Source organism: Liolophura sinensis, chromosome 6 (assembly GCF_032854445.1).
Source record: "Liolophura sinensis isolate JHLJ2023 chromosome 6, CUHK_Ljap_v2, whole genome shotgun sequence".
In the NCBI taxonomy this organism is placed as follows: Eukaryota; Metazoa; Mollusca; class Polyplacophora; order Chitonida; family Chitonidae; genus Liolophura; species Liolophura sinensis.
The window spans coordinates 74,699,225-74,723,201 of record NC_088300.1 but is presented as its reverse complement, the minus strand read 5'-3'; the positions used below and the strand labels follow the sequence as shown (position 1 = coordinate 74,723,201).

Sequence of the window (23,977 nt, the reverse complement as noted above, 5' to 3'; positions counted from 1 at the left end):
CATAAATTTGTCTGGCATCAAACAGGCGATCCTCGTGTAACGCGTTCACCGGCTATGAAATCATCTTGTATCATACAAACACAACTTAAGTTTTTCCTACTGACGAAAACATATGATAAAAATAAAAAAACTCTTATAAAAAGATAATATATTTATTACTTCCAAACAAATATTCATGCAAATTTGCTCGTGTGAGAATGTTCTAATACTCCTCAGCCTCGCCTTCTCCCTCATCCTCTACGGAGTCAACCCCAACCTCCTCGTAATCCTTCTCCAGAGCGGCCAAATCCTCTCGAGCCTCGGAGAACTCGCCCTCTTCCATACCCTCTCCCACGTACCAGTGGACAAAGGCACGTTTGGCGTACATCAGGTCAAACTTGTGATCAAGACGAGCCCATGCCTCAGCAATGGCTGTCGTGTTGCTCAACATACACACGGCTCTCTGTACCTTGGCCAAATCACCACCAGGCACAACAGTTGGAGGCTGGTAGTTGATGCCAACCTTGAAACCAGTGGGACACCAATCGACAAACTGGATGGTTCTCTTGGTCTTGATGGTAGCAATGGCGGCGTTGACGTCTTTGGGCACGACGTCACCTCTGTACAACATACAACAGGCCATGTATTTGCCATGACGTGGATCGCATTTCACCATCTGGTTGGCTGGTTCAAATGTGGCGTTGGTGATTTCAGCCACAGATAATTGCTCATGGTAAGCCTTCTCTGCGGAGATGACTGGGGCATATGTAGCCAGAGGGAAGTGGATACGGGGATAAGGTACCAGGTTGGTCTGGAACTCGGTCAGATCCACATTGAGGGCGCCATCAAATCGGAGAGAAGCCGTGATGGAGCTGACGATCTGACCAATCAAACGGTTCAGGTTGGTGTAGGTGGGACGCTCGATGTCAAGGTTACGGCGACAGATGTCGTAGATTGCCTCGTTGTCAACCATGAATGCACAGTCAGAGTGTTCCAGGGTGGTATGGGTGGTCAGGATGGAGTTGTAGGGCTCAACCACAGCCGTGGACACCTGGGGTGCTGGGTAGACGGCGAACTCCAGCTTGGACTTTTTGCCGTAGTCCACGCTGAGACGTTCCATAAGAAGGGAGGTAAATCCAGAGCCGGTGCCTCCTCCAAAGCTGTGAAAGATGAGGAATCCCTGTAGACCTGTGCACTGGTCAGCCAGTTTTCGGGTGCGGTCAAGAACCAAATCGATGAGCTCCTTACCGACGGTGTAGTGCCCACGGGCATAGTTGTTGGCGGCGTCCTCTTTGCCGGTGATGAGTTGTTCCGGGTGAAACAGCTGGCGGTATGTGCCGGTACGAACCTCATCTGATGGAGAGGAAAACAATATTATGTATAGATTTTAAAAATTTCGCCATTCGCCACATTTACATTTTGTGTCCCTCTAGAGTTTCCTTTAAAGTAATATTAAGAGGGAATTTGCCATCAGTTCGATTTAGTCTCGACTAAATGCAGTGTTGATTTAGACTATGGTGTAATTTCCACAGCAACGATGACATTTGGTAACCACACCTGAATTACAGGAAGACGGTTAATGCAGTGGCAAACGTGTGTAATATTGCAACGATTTGTTTGCAGAAAATATATAAGAAACTTTTCATAATTGTGGCTTACCGACAACAGTTGGTTCTAAGTCGACGAAGACTGCCCGGGGAACGTGTTTGCCTGCCCCAGTCTCACTGAAGAAGGTGTTGAAGGAATCGTCCCCACCCCCAATGGTTTTATCTGATGGCATCTGACCGTCCGGCTGGATTCCGTGTTCCAGACAGTACAGTTCCCAGCAGGCATTTCCGATCTGGACTCCGGCTTGGCCGACGTGGATGCTGATACATTCTCTCTGTTGACAAATATTGTTTGAGTGAATAACTGTACAATGAATAATAAATACTATTTATTTATTTTATTTGTGTTTTACGCTGTGTTCAAGAATATTTCACTTATACGACAGCGGCCACCGTTATTGTTGGAGCAAATCGGGCAGAGCCGGAGGAACCCACGACCATCCGCAGGTTGCTGGCAGACCTTCCCACTTACTGCCGGAGAGGAAGCCAACATGAGCTGGACTTGAACTCACAGCGACCGCATTGGTGAGAGACTCCTGGGTCATTACGCTGTGCTATCGCGCTAACCAACTGAGCCACGGAGGCCCCTCGAATAATAAATACCGTTATCTGTGTATTGGATTGGTATTTTACCGGTGTATCTTAACACCATTAATTACAGTTCATACAGACTTCCGAACGTATAAGTAAGGCACGTTGCAATGCTCGGCTGTTCGGGTTGTAAGTACTGGCTTCACATGTGGAAATGCAAAGAGAGTGTAAAGGAACTACATACCATGGTTGTGTTGGGTTTTCTTCACAGATGTTCACTGAGGTCTCTTGAGGTCTAACTGTGGAACAGGAGTCAAGATGTTGTGATTGTGTTATCCTTAGAGGCGGGGTTTTATACTCTTTCAGACCGGCTAAACCCTGTGTCACCAGGACACCCGAATCCAAACACGGACCAGACCGGACAGGCACCCAAAGTGTTGTTCAGACGTCAGTGTTGTCCTGAACACAATGGACACATAACACATAACAATGGATTATTACATTAAGCCGTTAATCACTTAATGCACCGTGTTTGGAACGCAACTTATACAGATTAACGTAATTGTTGGAAAGAGCGCAATTGGTTTCCATTAATTTTACTTGATAAGTCTTACGCACAAATGTGTTACTGCCACTCGATTGCAGGTTCACCCGTTCTCCAGTAGAAACTGTTCCCTTGTTGTCACATCTCGTTGATTCTCTGATCTGTTCAACAAGAGGATATTTACTTTATATATGCACCAAATATAATTAAGGATGCACAGCACTGAGAGTAAAACCAGAGCAGCCACGACAGTTGCATACCTAGCAAATGATCACACATAACTAATGAAATACGACCTCTTGTTTATTTACCTCAATCAGGGTTTTATTTTAATTGTCCATGTAAATGCTTAAATAGTATTAAATAAGGCAACAACTCCATGCGCTTAGTATGCCAAACAGTGCTTGGACTGCCCCGTGTTCCTCTCTTTCCTTATCACTTTTCACGTTGGAGAAAATATTTTTGAATTTATTGTACCTCAGTAAATACATTAAACAAACCACCGTTGCTTAAGTCAGTACAGCGATAAACGTCAATCAGTTTTTATCTAGGGGATATGTTCATTTCAATTGAAATAATTTAACAGTATAATAATTTGTAGTGAAATAGTTAAATTCACTGAGTCAAAACCTTTCCCAATGCGCCCACAGCGGACTGTCGAGTGAACAGATGTCGTATTTGGCTTTTCTTTCGGTCGATTCCACAAGTCTTTCGTCTTCGAAATTTGTTATTTCTGCACATATATACTCTACATATATACACAGACAGACAGTTGACAGAGAGGGTAGTGTGCAGTGACATTCGAAGAAGATAAACATTTGCTTACAGGAAACCCACCAAATGCGAAATGCCTAGAGAGTTATTTTATGGATTTTCATCTTAATATTTGAACATCATATTTTGTGTTTCCATTTTGTATTTATATATTTGATGTATTAATATGATTGATTGATTGATTTATTTGATTGAACATGGTCTCATTTCTAGGCAGAAATCTCATATAAACGAACTTTGCGCTCACTGGATCACTGCTTGTCTTGTTAACCCGGAAATAAGGTTTTTGCAACAACCCCACTCTGCCGCAGTCTCTCAGACCCGGCACGTAGGCCACAGACCCCGACTAATTTTCCAAAAGTGACAATGTTAACGTTTAGCGCTGTAGCTCAGCCCTAAACATTCCGTGTCCTCTCGCCCAAAATTTTAATTTTTATCAATAAATCTCATACCTGCTCAAAACTCAGACAGTTTCCAGCATTTTGGTACCAAGCATGCGCCTGTACACCAAAAACGACAGGCTGGCAGCAAAAAAATACTTCACACCCTAAAATACACAGAACTACATTTGGAAGTTGTAATGGGGGTCTGTGTCCTATCACACCAGCCAACTTTTTTCAAAACCAATAATTTTTGCACCACATAATTGAACGAAGTTCAAAGCTCTGTAGTGCACATACGGCTCAAAATATCTCAACCAGGTCAAATGTTTTGGAAAGCTGGCATGTATGTCTGCAAGAAAAATGAAAAACTTCCAAAAAAAAGGACGGTTTATAGGCTAGGTACAATTTTAACAAGTCGTAAAGCTATGGGTCATAATTACAGACATTATAGTCTTTTAAATCTGGTTAAATGAATGATAAGTAATTCACTTGAAGATGAATTCTTAAGCAGCGGCCTTCACTACCAAGAAAACAGATGATATGGTTAAATACGCGACCTTCCTAGAAACAGTATTCCACCTACACATAAACATGAAGTCATTAGGGTTGTAACTTACAGATATGGTAAGATATCCATTCGAACAGGTTCAAGTTATACTTAAGTATAAAGTTGTCTACTAGTCTACTTCACAAATTCTATCTCCATTCCATTCGCCATCTATAGCAACAGATTAGTTCTAACAGGTCATCTCATAGCTCATTTGGCATGTGGAAATAAAACCATTACCGGTGGCCTACAATGCTGGCCAACTAGGGCCTGTCCTTCAATGAATTCCGTGCGCAGTGAATAAGACTGTGTTCTCGGGCATTGCCAGTAACATAATATCGTTTTAGATAAGGAAAGAATTTACACTTGCACAGACACAAGTGAACGGCTCGGTCAACCAAAAGACGGTTTATAGGCTAGGTACAACCCGGCGGGCAAGCAGGTCTGCCAAAGACTTTTTACTCATGCTCGCACCGTACTACTTTGTTGTTCATAAGAAATCGAAATGTTGTCGTTGTTACACTGTACAGTACATCCTTTTAATTTAAGTGCGGTAACATATCCGTTCAAGGTGATTCTATAATCCTCGTGATATAAACGCAAGTGTCAGAATGTCAACACTCTCTATAAGTTTTAAGCTGATAAATCGTGTTAAATATTGTAAAATGTGATTGCCCACACCTTAAAAATATTAAATCGAGTAATGGCTACATGGAAGGTACATAATGTTAGATTAAAAAAACTTTAAACATAAAATGCCTCATATACACAAAAAGTTGTTGTTGACGTAAGAAAATGGTACATAATTGTATTCCTTATATAAACTGTTAAATTTCCTAAACAGCAGAAGGCTTAACCTAGCATTTTGAATATTTTCATACTTCCACCACAGTCACTATGTTGGAATTAGCATGATTAAATTTGTATACAGCATTTCAATTTTAGGAAAGTATTCAGTTTAAAACCAAATCAATGTATCAGGGTGACAGCAGCTTTGGATATTTTCTTATAATGTAGTGCAGTATTCAACACGAAACTCTTATCTCACAACAACAGAAGTGAGCCGATGTGACACGGCTCAGCGATATGTAGTACTGCATGGTTCTAGACTGCACTGCCCCATGCGACGTCTAAAAAGTGCTGACATGAAACAGCCTACACGCCACTGAACACCACCATGTAGATCCGAATCTGAACCAAAGATGTCCTGCCGTTCCTGTGTAGAATATGGTTGGTATTCTAGGGCGTGAGGAGAACGCAAATGCCTGAACTCTGTGCAGACTGATGTGATGATGATGGCTGTAGTTTTATGGCGACGAGCTCCATTATATTAAATGGTGTGCGCCAAGCCACTGGTATATATGTTCAACACAACATATCCATTATAGCTACACCAAATGTGCCCACCCTGACGAAAAAATCTGTTTGTACATGTTCTTAACACTTCTGCATAAATAAATACAGCTGGTACATCTAGACGATGAAAATAATTTGCTACGACAAATCAGTTGAGTTGTTGTTTCCATTTCATATATTTTCCATACACAAAGGAAGTCTTATATTTAAAATACACAGGGCTGACTCCACAAATCACCCGATAGATTATAATGATACATAATACATCCCCATATTATATAACTACACTGATTGTGACCTATACCAAATTAGACTAAAACATTCAAAGCAAAACAAGAAACAAAATCACCCATAACCATGAAAATATACGCCATTATGAATCTACAAAAGACACACGTACATGGACAGGGTATATAACTAGACCTAAGTAAAACATAATCAATGTCTCCCATGCAAACAAGTGTACATTATGTGCATATTGATATATCTTAATAAAGATGTACAACACTCATACGCTGTTAACCACAGTTAATAGGGCTTACCCGTATGTTACCTATTAGATGAGTATAGACAATCTTGCCTAAGTTACATTAATGTCATATACACATACATGACATGACCTGATCTATGCTTGGATAGAACTTAATTTTGGCCACCGATATAAGACGTTTAGATTGTTTCAGCACCTTGATAAATTAGTATGGAACCATGGAACTAAATTTTCTGGCACCTAGTTAGAACGAAGGCCAGAACTTGAAAACTATTTTGACGGATTGATCCTCTATGGAGATACATAAACCCTACAGAAATGTGTCCCGAATGCAGTTTACAGAAGAAAAAAATTAGCACAGAAACGACGCCAGAATGACAGACCGGCTCAGTATATAGACAGGATTACCAAGGAGTCGGCTACAAACTGAACCATGTAACATACATGTTCATCATAAACTACTGCATGGACACCCATCAAGAACACTTACTAAATAAATCGCGTCTCAAACTACTCAGAAATGATAATGTACTGTATCAACTGTTTTTACATCACTGGTTCTGTATCAACGAGCTCACTGAAGAAGAACGCGTCCGAAATCGCTCGGCTCGGAAGTCGTATTGTTCGAGCAAGACACAACGGCAAGACAATCTGTGTCGGTAACGAACTGAAAATAGCCTCCGTGGCCAACGATTCCGGCCTATTTAAGAAGCAGACCTGAAATTATTTCTGGATGAGCCTATATATAGATAGAAATGGTTTTTCACATTGGTTTCCTTTGTGGATGTTAATTTACAATAATTTTTTCCTTGCTGAAACTTACATACAGCCTGTCGGCCATTGCGTCTTCACATCTATAGAGAAAATTTACTATAGAGGCATTAACGTATAAAGCTCGTTATCGAGAGGTTCATCCTCACCTCCTGAAGAGGTGATCCCAATTTTTGCTCTTCTCCTGCTGCGCCCTGAGGACCACGCTCTGGTCTGTTGCTGGTTTGCTAGACCTGCACAGATGGTGAAGCTCAGACTCTGTCTGCTGTTTGTGGCTCTTCATAATTTATTTTGACTGTGGATCAGTCAACCTTTGGCCGTTGATATACACGTTATATTAATATTAATACATCGCAGTGTACTCAGTTAGGAGTAGACATTTTGCAAAGCTCTACATGTGACATTGTTTCTCACAAAAAAATTACACTATCATAATAACATAAATGTTAAATGTTTCATTTTAACTATACAATTGTTTTTGTATGCCGAACACCAGGCCGGGTCACGGAGTTGACCTTAATCCTAGCGCAAATGTAAACCAGATTAAAATTTACGATGAGTTCACGAGTGATCTCTAGTTATGGGATAAGATAGATTGTTTTGCCCTCCGCCTTCAGATCCCCATTATTTACTCATTGCATGGTATGGACGTGTTAAACTTCTTAATGGTAGAAGCAGTAAACCAGTCATGGCATCAAATTATACCACAAAGTTTCAGCAATTTTTGTCTTAGGTAGAATATCAATCTATTCCTGTTTTCCTTACAGAAATGGTAATATTTGATATCTGTTTCATCTTATTGTAATAAGATATTAGCTCAACGCATTTCATTAACGTGACATAAGCATTGCCTACATGAATCGCAGAATTGCTCTCACCCATGCACACCACTAGGATATGTTGACATGTGAAATATTTTGTAAATATGGTGGCAGGACGTTATTGTAATATGACAGCACACGACCTTGAAATAGGCATTATTAATTTCATTACCCAAACGTAACACACTTAAAGATATGTCAAAATGAGACACGGTTTCTCTAGTGCTGATGGAATATAGTAATTGTTATAGTACAAGTAATATACACGTTATTAATAAATATCTCCAGAAGATGTCAATTTATGTACTGCACAGTAATTTTGATGAGGTTGACAGGAAAAAATTTTCTTGTATTTCTGGAAACTATACACAAACTATGATTTGATTTCTAAACCTCCGTTCGACCTTAAACTGATCCGATTTTACACAACTTGCAGTCGATATCGAAGTGTTAGGGGATATATTTGTTACATTCAGCGAGTGACTATAAGTTTAGCGGACATGTGTTTAGAGAAACGACTCCATAAATATATGCTGTTCATTCAAACTTTTTAAAAAATATAACATGTGTTGTTTCAACATAGGTAACGTTCACTAGTTTGTCTGATGACCTATTGTATCTTATACATGTACATGTCATTCGTTTGATCTAGTTTTATAGTGAATTCAAGGTGTCTTGGGAGAAAGGTCATTCACTCGGAACCGGTTTGATATAGCTGTACTGAGAAATATCATTGCCCACCATGCTATCCACATCAATCTCTCCTGCTAGCGTAAATCGAGGAAAAGTATTATGAATTCAAAGGATGGATGATGAGTAGTCTACACTGATACTAGTTTAATCCGTTCAATATATTCTTTGTGTGGATGCTAATGTATTGCGCCGTACACTACGCATGCGCGTAATTATTACGCCCCGGGCGCTAGACTTGGTCATAATTCGAATTGTCGTCCCTTGCCAGGTTTGGTCGTAATTCTTACGCGCCGGGTCTGAGTGATCGCGAGAAAGGGGGGGTTATAGTAAACTGTCAGCCCTTGTTAACAAGACAAGCAGTGATACTGTCACAGCAAAGTTCGCTTATATGCGATTTCCGCTCAGAAATGAGACGGTGTGTTGGGTGTTTTTGATCAGTACTCAAGGATATTTTACTTATACGACAGCCGACAGCATGAAAGTGGGAGAAAGCCGAACAGATGGTGGGGCAAATCCACAATGATTCAAAGGTTGTTGGAGGACTTTTCCAAGTTCGACCACAGAGGAAGCCAGCATGACTTGGGCTTGAACATCATGGACTTGTATCATTGTGATGTGCTATCACGTTAACGACTAGGCCAGGATAATAAACCAGCCCAACCTCCATTTAATACGAAGAAAGTTTAAAATATGACAAAAAGTCAATGTACTCAGCCGCGTATACCATCTGGCCTACACTGAGATAAAAGGTGGGCCATGTTAAATATGTTTTCATCATGTTTGTATGCCCACTATTTCTTGAGGCTCAGTATCTCTACTGTCCCTTGCGGAAATAATGCTGATACAACAAAGTGTCCAGGTTATCTTCCATTTCGCCCACATTTCTTCAGAGTTTATCTTCATCTTAATAGATGGAAAGTTTGAGTGAGATAATTTCCACAACTTCCTAGTTTTCTGTTGAAAGCTGATAGGAAATTGCTTTTGAAATTACTGAACTTGAACATCCACTATGGTTAACGATTGGTGTAAGCATGTCTGTTACGGCGCCTAGATTCACATTTTCGTGCATTACACATCTGTGTAAACCACCGACCTTGGGCGAATTACTGGAGGACTCTCCTAGTCGTGACACGTGTCCTATTGGTAAAACTCGAGCGGTCTGCAGAGCACTTGGTACAAGACTACAGAAGAAAGAACCGTCTATCACAGATTGCCACAAAGACAGAGAATAATTTAGGAAATTTCCTTTCCGTAACTAAACTATACCGCTCACATCTTGTGTTACCTACAACGATTTAAAACAAACACCCCAACTTCTCGACCACATCACGCCACCGACATAATCTAGGTTTGTTTAATTTTTTTCAAATGACACGTTAATGTTTACGGCCATCCCAGCACTAGTATGCATCACGTCCACAAACCAACCGCTTCTGAGGCTTAATGATTAGACCCTCCCCCTCGAAGTCGAGACCTGGGGCCAAACCAAAGATCAAAGCGCACTTGTTGCTGCCTCGCTTGGTGGTCGGCGCTAGGAGGTTAGACCAAGAAAACAAGTCTGCTTGGCCGTGAGTTAGTATAATGTGATTGGGTTGGGTGTCATGTCTGGTGTCACACCTAACATTTAATAGTTCTGGTCAGTAGACTTTTTCAATCTAATTAAACTTATGGAAGAACAAGACTGATATTTTCATACGGGTAAGCTAAATATGGCTCCCGGGTAAAGTGGGCGTCCCTAACCATGAGGAACACGAGGTTCGGACAATTAATCGATTTCTAAAGGCTTATTCTGGTAACAATGGGCGCGGTCGACGGAGATCCTGTGGCCGTTTGCGTTTCCTTATTAACTTGTGGAACTATAAATTTGACAACATCACTTAAGAGAAAAGTTACGAAACATCTAATTTACCAACTTTTGTGAAAGTGGTACTAATTGTTTCCATCAATATGATTATTATGCGGGAGAAAGTTCGTCAGTAAGTTACCAAAGGTTTGACAAGGCCGTCCACCCATAAAACTGATGAACATTGTATATGTTAGCAGTTCCTGGGTATGGCGTTAGGCAACAATTAAAATAAGAAAAAAATATTTGCAATATCTAATAACAATTTACCTATTTTAATTGAGCAGGTTCGCAATTCGCTAGGTATTATTAAAAAAGGTGGATATATGACTGTGTGCATAAAAACAGCTTAAGGGCCACAAACGTTGTTACTACACTGTTCAAAGTGTTTATGCTTCCATAGGAAGAATAAAGAAAATGTAAACATTGCCCAGTTGTTTCTGTTAGATGAGAGATAACTTTTTCTAAGGCTTGACAATGTGGTCGCTGTGAGTGCAAGTCCAGTACATGCTGTCTTCCTCTTCGGTCGTGTCTGTCTGGGAATGTCTGTCAGCAACCTGCGGATGGTCATGGGTTTCCCCCGATCTCTATCTGGTTTCCTAACGCCATTATGCTGGCCGCAATCGTATAAGTGAAACATTCTTGAGCACGGCGTAAAACTCCAATCGAATCGAATTGAATTCTAAAGCGTAACCACTCTTAGGTGTGTACTGGAGCAGCAATCTGGCCACAATATCCCTCTGCGATGGTCGCTGTTTGACCATTTAAAACAGAATCAAGACCACGAGCCTCTTTTCAAACGAAACCCTCCTTAGTGTCGACCTGAGACAAGTGAGACTAGTGAGTTTCAAGTTTTCGAATGTATAAACACAGCAGGATATGCTGAATTCTTAGAATCACCTAAATCCCAATGGCCGTTTATTTCTGGAATACACAACCAACCTGGCAGCATGCGCGCTGTACATCACACAGCTGCTTTACTATTTATCTGTTTGCTATTCTATATACATTAAACTCAATCGCGCATTCACATAAACCTAGTAGCATTTGAATATCGTGACTTCAATATCCACATACAGATAATACGCAAGACATGAACCACTTTTATACCACATATGTATTTAAAAAAACAATCTGTCACACTTTGGTAGATTTGGACACTCTTCATTCGCAGAGCGTGTATTTTGTCACCTCAGTGTGATAGTTTTGTGTTTTGGTTATTACTACTAAGTTCTTAAGTTCTTCCTAGTACAGTATGTAATGGGAGCGGGGGTTGGGGGGTTAGTTTCAAGACATTTAATATTCCTCGGCCTCGCCTTCTCCTTCATCCTCTACCGAGTCGACTCCAACCTCCTCGTAATCCTTCTCCAGAGCGGCCAAATCCTCTCGAGCCTCGGAGAACTCGCCCTCCTCCATACCCTCTCCCACGTACCAGTGGACAAAGGCACGTTTGGCGTACATCAGGTCAAACTTGTGATCAAGACGAGCCCAGGCCTCAGCAATGGCCGTCGTGTTGCTCAACATACACACGGCTCTCTGTACCTTGGCCAAGTCACCACCAGGCACAACAGTTGGAGGCTGGTAGTTGATGCCGACCTTGAAACCAGTGGGACACCAGTCGACAAACTGAATGGTTCTCTTCGTCTTGATGGTAGCAATGGCGGCGTTGACGTCTTTGGGAACAACGTCACCTCTGTACAACATACAACAGGCCATGTATTTGCCATGACGTGGATCGCATTTCACCATCTGATTGGCTGGCTCAAATGTGGCGTTGGTGATTTCAGCCACAGATAACTGCTCGTGGTAAGCCTTCTCTGCGGAGATGACTGGGGCATATGTAGCCAGAGGGAAGTGGATACGGGGATAAGGTACCAGGTTGGTCTGGAACTCGGTCAGATCCACATTGAGGGCGCCATCAAATCGGAGAGAAGCCGTGATGGAGCTGACGATCTGACCAATTAAACGGTTCAGGTTGGTGTAGGTGGGACGCTCGATGTCAAGGTTTCGGCGACAAATGTCGTAGATTGCCTCGTTGTCAACCATGAAGGCACAGTCAGAGTGTTCCAGGGTGGTATGGGTGGTCAGGATGGAGTTGTAGGGCTCAACCACAGCCGTGGACACCTGGGGTGCTGGGTAGACGGCGAACTCCAGCTTGGACTTTTTGCCGTAGTCCACGCTGAGACGTTCCATAAGAAGGGAGGTAAATCCAGAACCGGTGCCTCCCCCAAAGCTGTGAAAGATGAGGAATCCCTGTAGACCAGTACATTGGTCAGCCAGTTTTCGAGTGCGGTCAAGAACCAAGTCGATGAGCTCCTTACCGACGGTGTAATGACCACGGGCATAGTTGTTGGCGGCGTCCTCTTTGCCGGTGATGAGTTGTTCCGGGTGGAAGAGTTGGCGGTATGTGCCGGTACGAACCTCATCTGGTGTAGAGAAAAGGAAAGGATAGTGTCACTCATCGTCACATTCACATTTGCTATGTTCCAACTTAAGAGTAATATTAAATCTGGATGATTCCATCAGCTCGATCGTCGCATATATATAGCGTTTGATCGGACTATGATGTAAACCCTACTGTAGGAACTTGGTTAGATCTATCAGCAGTTTTAAAAAGGAATTTCGAGCTTTAGCCTAAAATTGTAATCCAAGTTCAGCTTTTAAATATACTCATGATATGGATAAAAAATGACCCCTTATTATATGCTGGGGTGGTGTAATTTTAGCTAGGTTTGAGTACCGAGCTTAAAACGTCAAGAAGGTTAAAGTTTTATTTAACAGACCCTGATCTTGTATTATTTTAGGCTTAAGCCACCGTAAATATATCTCATGACGAAGGTCAATGAAATGTATGTCTTTCCACAATGCAGAATTACGTAACGATATATGTGCAAAGATATTTCAGAAATTATTCAGTTTAAAGTATAATTGTGACTCTTACCGACAACAGTTGGCTCTAAATCGACAAAGACTGCCCGGGGAACGTGTTTTCCTGCCCCAGTCTCACTGAAGAAGGTGTTGAAGGAGTCGTCCCCGCCCCCGATGGTTTTATCTGAGGGCATCTGACCGTCCGGCTGGATTCCGTGTTCCAGACAGTACAGTTCCCAGCAGGCATTTCCGATCTGGACTCCGGCTTGGCCAACGTGGATGCTGATACATTCTCTCTGTTAATACAAACATGGCTCTCTGTAATTGTACTCTCTCTCATCTGAATTCTATTATTTTACTGTCTTTCACTTGAATTATCAATAAGGTATTAACGTTACGCAGATAGACTATTTGTAGGAAAAATCCCGTTTGAGCACGAGAGTACAATGTCCAAAGGTTAAAATATTTTCATATGCGTACGTCCATATATACTATACAGTCCTACACTTACCATGTTTGCTCTGCGTTTGCTTCACTCGTCCTTTCCAGGTGTTCAGAGAAACTGGAGTCAAAATGTGTTGAATTGTATCACGAGGGTCGGAGTTTTATACTCCTCGCGTTGCTTGGATAATGCAGTGTTTCGAAGGCCTAAGCCTCCTAAGCCTGTCACCAAGTAACAGCCTGATCCGACAAGTCTGCAGTACATTTACTGATGTCAAACAGGGATTCCCTGGTTAAACCCCATGCGGCCACCCCCACACCCACCCCACCCCTCTACAACGACTCGTATTGCATTCAGATCACAAACTGGAATATCGGATTAACAACCTATAAACAGGCAGGACACATGTGCTCACACTATCCCAGAGATTACTGGAAACTCATTAACAAAATCACCAAACAACAAACACCGAAAGAAACACCTCGCCTCCATAGTTTTTTTAAACAGTTTAGTGATTTGAACAAGTCGTATGACAATACAGGTGACGCAGAATATATGCCTACAGTTGCACCTAATCATGACAGTGGCGAGGAATTAAACAGATCAGTGACGTACAGTGAAGTAATAAACGAGGTCAGAAAACTAAAACAATCCTAACAAAAGTCTCGGTATAGATGGTATATTAAATGAATACATATCCTCTATTATATATATTTCATTACAAGTATATACAGATTGTTCAACTTGATGTTAGACACCAATTTACTACCAGAAACATGGTTAGTTGGGATAAGACTTATATACAACAACAGGGGAGATTGGAAGGACCCCACCCAATAACTACAATTGAATGTGGAAAGTTTTCACATCATTGTGAAATTGTGAAATAATCGACTTGGCGACTGTGTGAAAAATAACACTATTCTCCTGGGGAATCAAGTTGCTTTCAGGAAAGGATACTCCACTTCCGCTTTATTTTTACGCTACATGCCCTCAGAGATTACCTTAAAAGGAAAAAAAAGGTCTTTTGTGCATTCATTGGTTTAATAAAAGTCATTTGATAAAGTCTGGCGAGTCGGCCTGTGGAGTATATTCATGTCATCTGGATTAAATGACAAGCTTTTAATGTTATATCTAACATGTATAAGAAGATATTGTATTGAGAATGGTCTCAAATGTTTGTGCGTGATGCGGAGGTCGCCAGGCAGAGAATTTGTCCCCAATTCTTTTCTCATTGATTATAAATGACTTAAAAACACCAATATTTCCTAGTTCCTCACATACACACGTCAGCTACAAACTGATCAGTGCCGTAAAAACTGAGCTAATCTTTCATTCATATCCTCAAAAGGTCAATACTACCACTTGTTCAAGACAGATATTTGCTTAAAAAGCTATCTAATTATTTTACCTAAAAGCTACTCCCTGCCTAAACCAGACTTCGTTTGTGTTATCGTCGTTTGCCAGTTGACACCGCTAGATGGCGTAGTTTACCAAAAATAAGCGTAAGTAGACGCTCTGTAACTCAAATGAAATTAGAGATGAACTACACTCTCTTTTGGCATCTCCTTTTTTCAAAATTATAGAGAAAAGTATTTCCGAAAGCAATACATGACTAAACAAACACAACTGCCCGTTTTGTTAAACTTTCTAGTCAGAAAATAATAATATGCTAAGAAATGCCAGGAAAGACATATTATCACATTTCCGAAAGTAATGTTTCTTTTGATTTGTAACGTACAGCCATATTAAACACGACTGTGAACCTGGGGTTGCTATTGTTGTCTAATATACTAGGATTAATTCTACTTTTACCTTTGTAACATTGTTATTTGTATACTCAATATTTATGTGGATGATTAATCCGCGATCTATCAGAGATAATGGAGACTTAACCTCCATTGTCACACTGTGACCAGAGTGTAAGTGAATAACGTTTCAAAGGTTATTCCTAGTTTTCAGTAGGTGCTGTATACCTAATTTTATCGTCTAGCCCTACTACATTCACATATACACAGTCTATATAAATGTATACTCCCAATCTTTGGCTCAAGTCTGGCTCGCTCTGGTCTCCTCTCTAGTTGTACGTGGGAAGATCTGTCAGCAACATGCGGATGGTCTTGGGTTCCCCGGCTACCTTCCACCATATTGCTGGCCGGCGTCGTATTAGTGAATTATTTTTGAGCATGATTCACATCCATCAAATAAATAAACAAATCTAGAAGATTGTCCTGGTATCATAATAAAATGACATCTGTAACTGAATCAAAGTAAAACCTCTGTTTTAAATGATTTTCCATTCTGTATTCTGAAAGCAGGTAACGCTTTCTATTAATTTGGTGTCAGATATTGCATCACACTATTTTTGCTTGTTATACTCACTAACTTCTACGTCTACATGACATAAAGGTAAATGTATTCTTAATTATTTTCATTCAACATATTCAAACATAAATTTCCATACACACACAAGTAAGAATAAAATGACATTCAAAGCCATTTTATTGATTGATTTATTTATTTATTTATTTATTTTACAACAAAATTGAACGAAAAAAATAAATCTCGTACCCTTAGACTTACAAAGCTTCGTCGGAAAATGCCATCACATGTTAAACAAATTACTAAGCTATCATAATAATCTATTAACTTTTCTTATTTTTGTTTATAAATATTTCGATGAACTATTTGCATTGTCTGCAGCAATCGATAATGACTTCTCCGGTACACAGTACAGACAAAAGAAAAACATAAAGCGACGTCAGCCAGAATGTAGGCGTGCGATATGACTAACTGGTACAGAAAAGCTTACATTTGTAAAGAAAAGCTTATATATCCCCGTTGTTACCAGGAAATATGGATTCTGAAATTCACAACCGGCCAGGTTTAGCCCCTAATATGCCCTTATCATGAGAGAATACATGGCAATCGTTTTTTTTCTGTAGGCCCGTGGTTATAGAGTGCTTGCGTGTTGAAATCTATACCCGGAGAAGAATAATGATACTCACAGGCTACTTTGGGCATGAGAGGCAATTTACGAAAACTAGCCTCATCCGCGCATAAATTTGCATATTTAACGCATTCCATGATTCTCACTGGGCGTTGGTTTCTTTGCCATGACCGCTGTAAAATATTGTCCGATTTATAAAAAAAAATCTTGGTTCTAGGTTCTATCTGAGTAGCGACAGGTTAAAGTTGTAAAACAATCGGATCCGATTGCCTATATACGATTTGCTTATTTTAAGGACTGTTATGACTCAGACCCAACGTGGGTCAGGTTTTCTCCAGTTTGCTAATATACTGAGAACTAATCTGAGAAGAAACTTACAGGTTACTGTGTGTTTGTGGGAGCTGATCCGTGAGTAAGTTTTGTGTATCTAGCTGCTTTAAAAATTTAGTTTTTAGAAAATCAATGTGCATGTACCTTTGTAACCTCAGATTAGGTTTGAAAAACTCCGGCTCACTGCATAACCTTTGCATATGTCTTGATTTCCTGTACTCTAATTGGCCGTGGTGTCCTGCGCTTCAAATATTGTCTGATTTTTTTAGAAGACTTTGTGTTCAGGTTATTTGAATGTTGAATTAATTTTATTAGCCTGAGTTCTCTTGACCGACTCACACGTGGAGTCAGTCATTTTGTTTGAGCTTGATCACATGATGTGAAGCTTTTTCGTTGCCTCTTAGATCTTTCTGCAAAATAATTTTCACCTTGATAATTGAGTCTGAACATGAAGATGTATTGGTCAGTAGGTGATCGAAGAAAATGTGAGATGGGTATCACCCGGGCTTTGCCCGGTTTCCTCCCACCTTGATGCTGGCCGCCGTTGTATAAGTGAAATATTCTTGAGCACGGCCTAAAACACAAATCAAATAAATAAAAAAAAGTATGAGCAGAGAGGCCGCTGGTATGATGGGCTTACGTATCAAGTTGTCGTTTCTGTATAGTGTGAAGTCACTTGTCAGAAGCCGAGTGTCAGCCGTCAAGTTGTAAGGTCACAACGGGTGTTCATTTCATTAAAAAAAAAAACAGGTCGACTGCACTGGCGATTTTGCCTAAGGCGGAGATTCCATACTTTGAAACCACATTCTATCTTTTTTATGAATGTCATAATTAATGGGGTGTACTGGTATGTGTTTTAATAGTTTTTGATGTCGTACTAATGTTCCCCTTTTATTAATTGCTTTAAAATAGAAAACCATCATTTTATACAATGACAATAGAAGCATGTTCCACTCAAAATCAGCAAACACGGGGCCAGATGTATTTCTGGAAAGTTCTAGGATAACGATGTGGTCATGTGAAAGTCTCTGAAGTATTGCCGGTCAGTGTGTCGGGGTGAAAAGGTCTCATACAGATAGATGTAATTCGATGTGCTTAAAACTGGATAATACGCCACTCTCATGGAGATAAGGCTGGGATAAATGGGTATGATCAGTGGCATCCCCATATACATCCCCATATACATAATGAATATGTAAATAGTTATAATCAAAGCGCAACGATATGTTGATATGAGATATGTTTATTTTGACAGCTTTTAAATTTTTTATTCATTTATCTCATTCGTGTTTTACGCTATATACTCAAAAATATTTTACAAAATATTATTAAATTTTATTAAATATTTAATACAATGGCGGCCAATATTATGACGGGGAAACCCACTACCATCCACATATGTATGATATGGTTGAGATATTGCCAATGTAGCGTTAAGCCATAATCATTCATTCATTCATTCATTACCATCCACAGGCTGCCGCAGACCTTCCATGAGGCTAGCATGGTACACGACGTGGACAGTTATTTAATTAATTCGCCTAGACCGTTTCTTTGGTTTTTACGTCATCAGTGAAATCTCTTGATTGCTTCTTCTTTGCATGCACTTTCCTAGTTCGTTAGTGGTTTCTGTTATATGTTGTTTTGGAAATAGGTCTGGCGATTGTTGATCCGGAGCGTCCATTATATTTGAGGGCTGATGTACCAGTGTTTGTTTCGCAGCCTACATATCGAGGTTCTGGTGTTAATTGTACATAAAATTAGCTTGAATATCCAGAAAAAATCCTCACTTTGATCAACACAACTTCATGGCTAATGACCGCAAACCTGTGCTCCAAATAAAACTAGTGTTTCGCTAGAAACTTGTTCAGCTTACATTTTCCACCCTGGGCTGCATTAAGAATGACGCAGTTGTTCTAGATGTTATCTTAAAGCCTCGAGGATAAATCACTCTAAGTTGCATTTGAAACCTATCCCCAACATTCTTAAAGGAAAAGACTGCATAACAATGAAGTGACCACCAGGATAAAGGCGACTGAAATTTGTATCTAAAATCTTTTATTTTTGTTAGATGTCTTTTTTGTCCACAGAATTCAGTGTTGTTAAACATTTGACCTGTAAGATGAGATTTTTGGACCACAGTGCCAGCGGAAACGTACTGATGTCATCACCTTTCGACGTTTAGATTCATTTTGTTGTGGGGCCTTGAGGCAAGATTGTTTAGAAAACATTATTTATGTAATTTTTTGTTTGTGGGTACGGCAAGGAGAAATATTAAAAATTACATTAAAACCTTTGTATGGAGTGGGAAAAACGCCTTGTTACTTCAAACTACTTAAATGCTTGACATATGGTTCATAAAACCCGCTGTAAAATTCCAACCGATGAAAAGATTAACTTTTTTTAAAATCAAGAAATAAATAAAAAAATAAATGTCTGAAAGACGCCTATCTCTGTTGATTTCTTTAAAGAGACAATCGAACAACAAAAATAAAAGCAAACAGAAAACATAAGTGTATAAAGTGTATAAAGGAAATTAAAGCCCATGTCTACCCATGTACATTCATTATTTACGAGCACGGATATTCCATAAAATTTATTCACCGCGGGTAACTCTAATATTCCTCGGCCTCGCCTTCTCCTTCATCTTCCACGGAGTCGACTCCAACCTCCTCGTAATCCTTCTCCAGAGCGGCCAAATCCTCTCGAGCCTCGGAGAACTCGCCCTCCTCCATACCCTCTCCCACGTACCAGTGGACAAAGGCACGTTTGGCGTACATCAGGTCAAACTTGTGATCAAGACGAGCCCAGGCCTCAGCAATGGCCGTCGTGTTGCTCAACATACACACGGCTCTCTGTACCTTGGCCAAGTCACCACCAGGGACAACCGTTGGCGGCTGGTAGTTGATGCCGACCTTGAAGCCAGTGGGACACCAGTCGACAAACTGAATGGTTCTCTTGGTCTTGATAGTAGCAATGGCGGCGTTGACGTCTTTGGGAACAACGTCACCTCTGTACAACATACAACAGGCCATGTATTTGCCATGACGTGGATCGCATTTCACCATCTGATTGGCTGGCTCAAATGTGGCGTTGGTGATTTCAGCCACAGATAGCTGCTCGTGGTAAGCTTTCTCTGCTGAAATGACTGGGGCATATGTAGCCAGAGGGAAGTGAATACGGGGATAAGGTACCAGGTTGGTCTGGAACTCGGTCAGATCCACATTGAGGGCGCCATCAAATCGGAGAGAAGCCGTGATGGAGCTGACGATTTGACCGATGAGGCGGTTAAGGTTGGTATAAGTCGGACGCTCGATGTCAAGGTTTCGGCGACAAATGTCGTAGATTGCCTCGTTGTCAACCATGAAGGCGCAATCGGAGTGTTCCAGGGTGGTATGGGTGGTCAGGATGGAGTTGTAGGGCTCAACCACAGCCGTGGACACCTGGGGTGCTGGGTAGACGGCGAACTCCAGCTTGGACTTCTTTCCGTAGTCCACGCTGAGACGTTCCATAAGAAGGGAGGTAAATCCTGAGCCGGTGCCTCCCCCAAAGCTGTGAAAGATGAGGAATCCCTGTAGACCAGTACATTGGTCAGCCAGTTTTCGGGTGCGGTCAAGAACCAAATCGATGAGCTCCTTACCGACGGTGTAGTGCCCACGGGCATAGTTGTTGGCGGCGTCCTCTTTGCCGGTGATGAGTTGTTCCGGGTGGAAGAGTTGGCGGTATGTGCCGGTACGAACCTCATCTGGAAATGATAAAATATAGCGTGAATAGCACAGCAGTTCAATTCACTAATTCAATTGGTATCTACCTTGAAAAGCTCTGCACTGTATTAAAGTACATATATATATACATATATGTACATATATGTAGAATCTGAGTCGTTCTGTCCTTCTTCTATGTTTAATTCAAAGTAAAAATACAGTTTCGAAAAATACAGCAAAGCTCGACTGAAAAAAATGCTCAAAGTGTAATGGTGAAGTCTACCGTGCCCGAGTATTCTCCTATACGACAATCTAGTCCAGACAAGAGAGCATGTTTGAATGTTTAGATGAAGTCTCTTAACAGAGAGCATGTCTGAAGGTATGCCTGCTGTCTCTAGACAGACCGTTAAATCGATACATTTTTAGTCTTTACTGACATCTACATAAAACGCTTGAAAAAAGTACATTGTATCTATATTTTACAATCTGACATCTGGATAGGATTTTAAACCGCCTAGAAAGAAATATATGTATATGAAACATCGCATTTTGTACAGAGCATTTGATATTGTATATTACTTTTCCATTCATTCGGGAACCTAATTCCCCCATATAATCCCCGTATAATCTTGTATGCGGCTGCAACATTTTCCTGGATCTATCCCAATTCCTTAACCCATAAACCTACCAGCCGTCAGATACGTGGTTTATTCTTAAGTTGGGCATTAACACCAATTTGTCGATGAAGAAATAATAATTTGTAAAACATCAGCGCTATGAGTCAAAGCATGCAAAGATGTTTTGGATTGCACACTTACCAACAACTGTTGGCTCTAAATCGACAAAGACTGCCCGGGGAACGTGCTTCCCTGCCCCAGTCTCACTGAAGAAGGTGTTGAAGGAGTCGTCCCCGCCCCCGATGGTTTTATCTGAGGGCATCTGACCGTCCGGCTGGATTCCGTGTTCCAGACAGTACAGTTCCCAGCAGGCATTTCCGATCTGGACTCCGGCTTGGCCAACGTGGATGCTGATACACTCTCTCTGTTCAATACAAAGAGGGTAAATAATTAAACATATATAAAATAATTATAATGTATCTGATATTTCTTATTTTCTACATAGATTAACGCGTGTATTGTAAAATAAACTGAAATTATGAATATTTATTTATTTGATTGGTGTTTTACGCAGTACTCAAGAATATTTTACTTATACGACGAAGGACAGCATTACGATGGAAGGAAACCGGGCAAAGCCCGGGGGAAACCCACGATCATCCGGAGGTTGCTGACAAACCGAAATTATGAATAGATAACATCTTTACAGACTTTACAGAATCACATAGTCATGCACTTACCATATTTGTTCTGGGATAGGTTTACAGTTCAGAACTGAGGTCTCTTGAAGTCTGCCGGTTGGATGGGCGTCAAGGTGTAGTGACGGGTTTCATCAGCGTAGGGCTTTTATACTCTCCCCTTTGCCACGTTAATCCATTGTTACCAGTGGTTCCGACCACGGCAACGGACCTGACAGGACAAGTCACAGATGCAGTGTGTTTCTCGCAGTCTAACGATACGGCGTCGCATGCGTTAAATGTAGAATTAATGGATTATCATTCTTTGACTTAATCCGGGCAGATTGTTCTTTTGTTATAAGGTTACTTGTGGACGCCAGGATTTGGCAATGGTGAAGTAGTCGTCTGTCGTAGCGGTTGTATGGCTTTGTTTATGTATACTGACACGAAATATCTGTGGGTGAAATGCCCTTGTTTTAAGTGTTGTGTGTTTTTTGTGCACAAGGAAATACGATTGCATATGGAAATTGTGTTATCTGACAGCTGTGCATATCTTTGTGGCGTGCCTCAAAGTCCGTCAGTCCAGTTAAGAGCTCTTGAAATGGAACTCCTAAACGGTAGTAACTGTCGGACTAAGGCCACACCACAAGGGGTCATAAACTTCCGGCGTTTGGTTTTAGCCATTGTCAGATTTCTTCAGGTATTGTGTCTTTAAGTATGACACATGACGTTTTAGTATATAACAATGACTTACAGCCCAGATAGTGAAACCAGAGCAACGACAACAGAGTGATAAACAGCAGGTTAGGGATGTTTTTCAGTTTACATCAATTAGAATTTTATAATAACTGTTCATCTAAATGATTATATAGTAGCAAATTACACGCCACCTAGCACCATGCCTTGTGCAGGATTACGTAAAAAAAATGCAGTAATTTTAATTGCAGTTTACTGGACGTCACTGATTTGGAATTACTCAAGATACTGTGTTGTCAGCACATTTACGATCTTTGTTAGCTTAATTCAGTTAGGCTTTTATTTAGTCTAACATTTCATGTAAATGCTTATATGGTAGCAAATTCCACGCCCCATAGCACACCATGGCTTACAGAATGGGCGTTACAACTATCAAGTGTTTAGTTTGACCCACCGCATGGACGTCACACGTATCACCTGTTTATGGCGACCCACCTTGTATGATGTCACGTGTATGACGTGTTTATGATGACCCACCGTGTGTGGCGTCACAAGTATCAAGTGTTTAGTATGACAAACCGTCTGGCTGGTTCCCCCTCTCCTTGACGTCGTATGGCGCTAATCGCTTCAGCATTCAATGTACGCAAAATATGTCATTGAACCAGATTAGAACTATCACGTGGGCGTCACCAGTATTACATGTTTATAATGATCCACAGTGAGGGAGATCACGTGTTTCAAATGTTAACAGCAAGATTTCTTTGAAATTAGGTACATGGATAAAGTGCTGGTACACTTGGGTTTTGTCATGAGATCCGGTAAGGCCCAAGAAAGATCCGGCCATGATGGGGTATGAAAAAGTTTCATGTAACTATATTAATTGTTTGGTATAACCTAGCCACAGTCTCACCTAATGGCAGATCCAGTAGTCGCTCTCTGTTCTGACTTGTCTTTATTACACCAGAAGTAACACCGGAAGCCCACATCAGAACGGAGAAGTCATAGTTTGGTATATATCAGATTCGTGATTTCAAAAGATTTCAATTCTCCAAAATTCGGAAACAGGAAGTCGATTAAACCTAAGGGGAAGGATCAGGGAGTAAGTGATACTTCTGACATATAGACTAAACCATATGTGTGGGTACAAGATCGTATTTTAGTGAGACTGGATAAAGCTACGGATTGAACCTTGTTCCGGCACCTGTCACACGATTTAGTCAGTTTCAGCAGTATTTTGGATTGAAAATAACCGTCTTCGATATTTAAAAGAACATATACTGATGACGAGTATAGCCACTACTGCAGGTGCTAAGGTCATGTCGTCTTATTGTTTGACAAATAAGCTTTCTTTGGA

The 23,977-nt window shown here is 40.8% G+C and overlaps 3 protein-coding genes across 3 annotated transcripts; all 3 read right to left on the bottom strand.

The window, feature by feature from the left end:
- Positions 1-202: 202 nt before the first annotated feature.
- On the bottom strand, positions 203-7,202 carry LOC135467764 (tubulin alpha-1A chain-like). The gene is made up of 4 exons (XM_064745603.1): positions 7,132-7,202; positions 2,362-2,576; positions 1,639-1,861; positions 203-1,332 (listed from the first exon to the last, which is right to left on the bottom strand). Exons 2-4 carry the CDS (start codon positions 2,362-2,364, stop codon positions 203-205), a joined length of 1,356 nt encoding a protein of 451 aa, XP_064601673.1. The 5' UTR covers positions 2,365-2,576; positions 7,132-7,202.
- A 4,433-nt stretch (positions 7,203-11,635) lies between these two features.
- Positions 11,636-15,534, bottom strand: LOC135466829 (tubulin alpha-1A chain-like). Its single transcript, XM_064744544.1, has 3 exons — positions 15,501-15,534; positions 13,281-13,505; positions 11,636-12,765 (listed from the first exon to the last, which is right to left on the bottom strand). Exons 2-3 carry the CDS (start codon positions 13,399-13,401, stop codon positions 11,636-11,638), a joined length of 1,251 nt encoding a protein of 416 aa, XP_064600614.1. The 5' UTR covers positions 13,402-13,505; positions 15,501-15,534.
- Positions 15,535-19,544: 4,010 nt separating this feature from the next.
- Positions 19,545-21,692, bottom strand: LOC135466820 (tubulin alpha-1A chain-like). Its single transcript, XM_064744524.1, has 2 exons — positions 21,452-21,692; positions 19,545-20,674 (listed from the first exon to the last, which is right to left on the bottom strand). Exons 1-2 carry the CDS (start codon positions 21,570-21,572, stop codon positions 19,545-19,547), a joined length of 1,251 nt encoding a protein of 416 aa, XP_064600594.1. The 5' UTR covers positions 21,573-21,692.
- Positions 21,693-23,977: the final 2,285 nt, after the last annotated feature.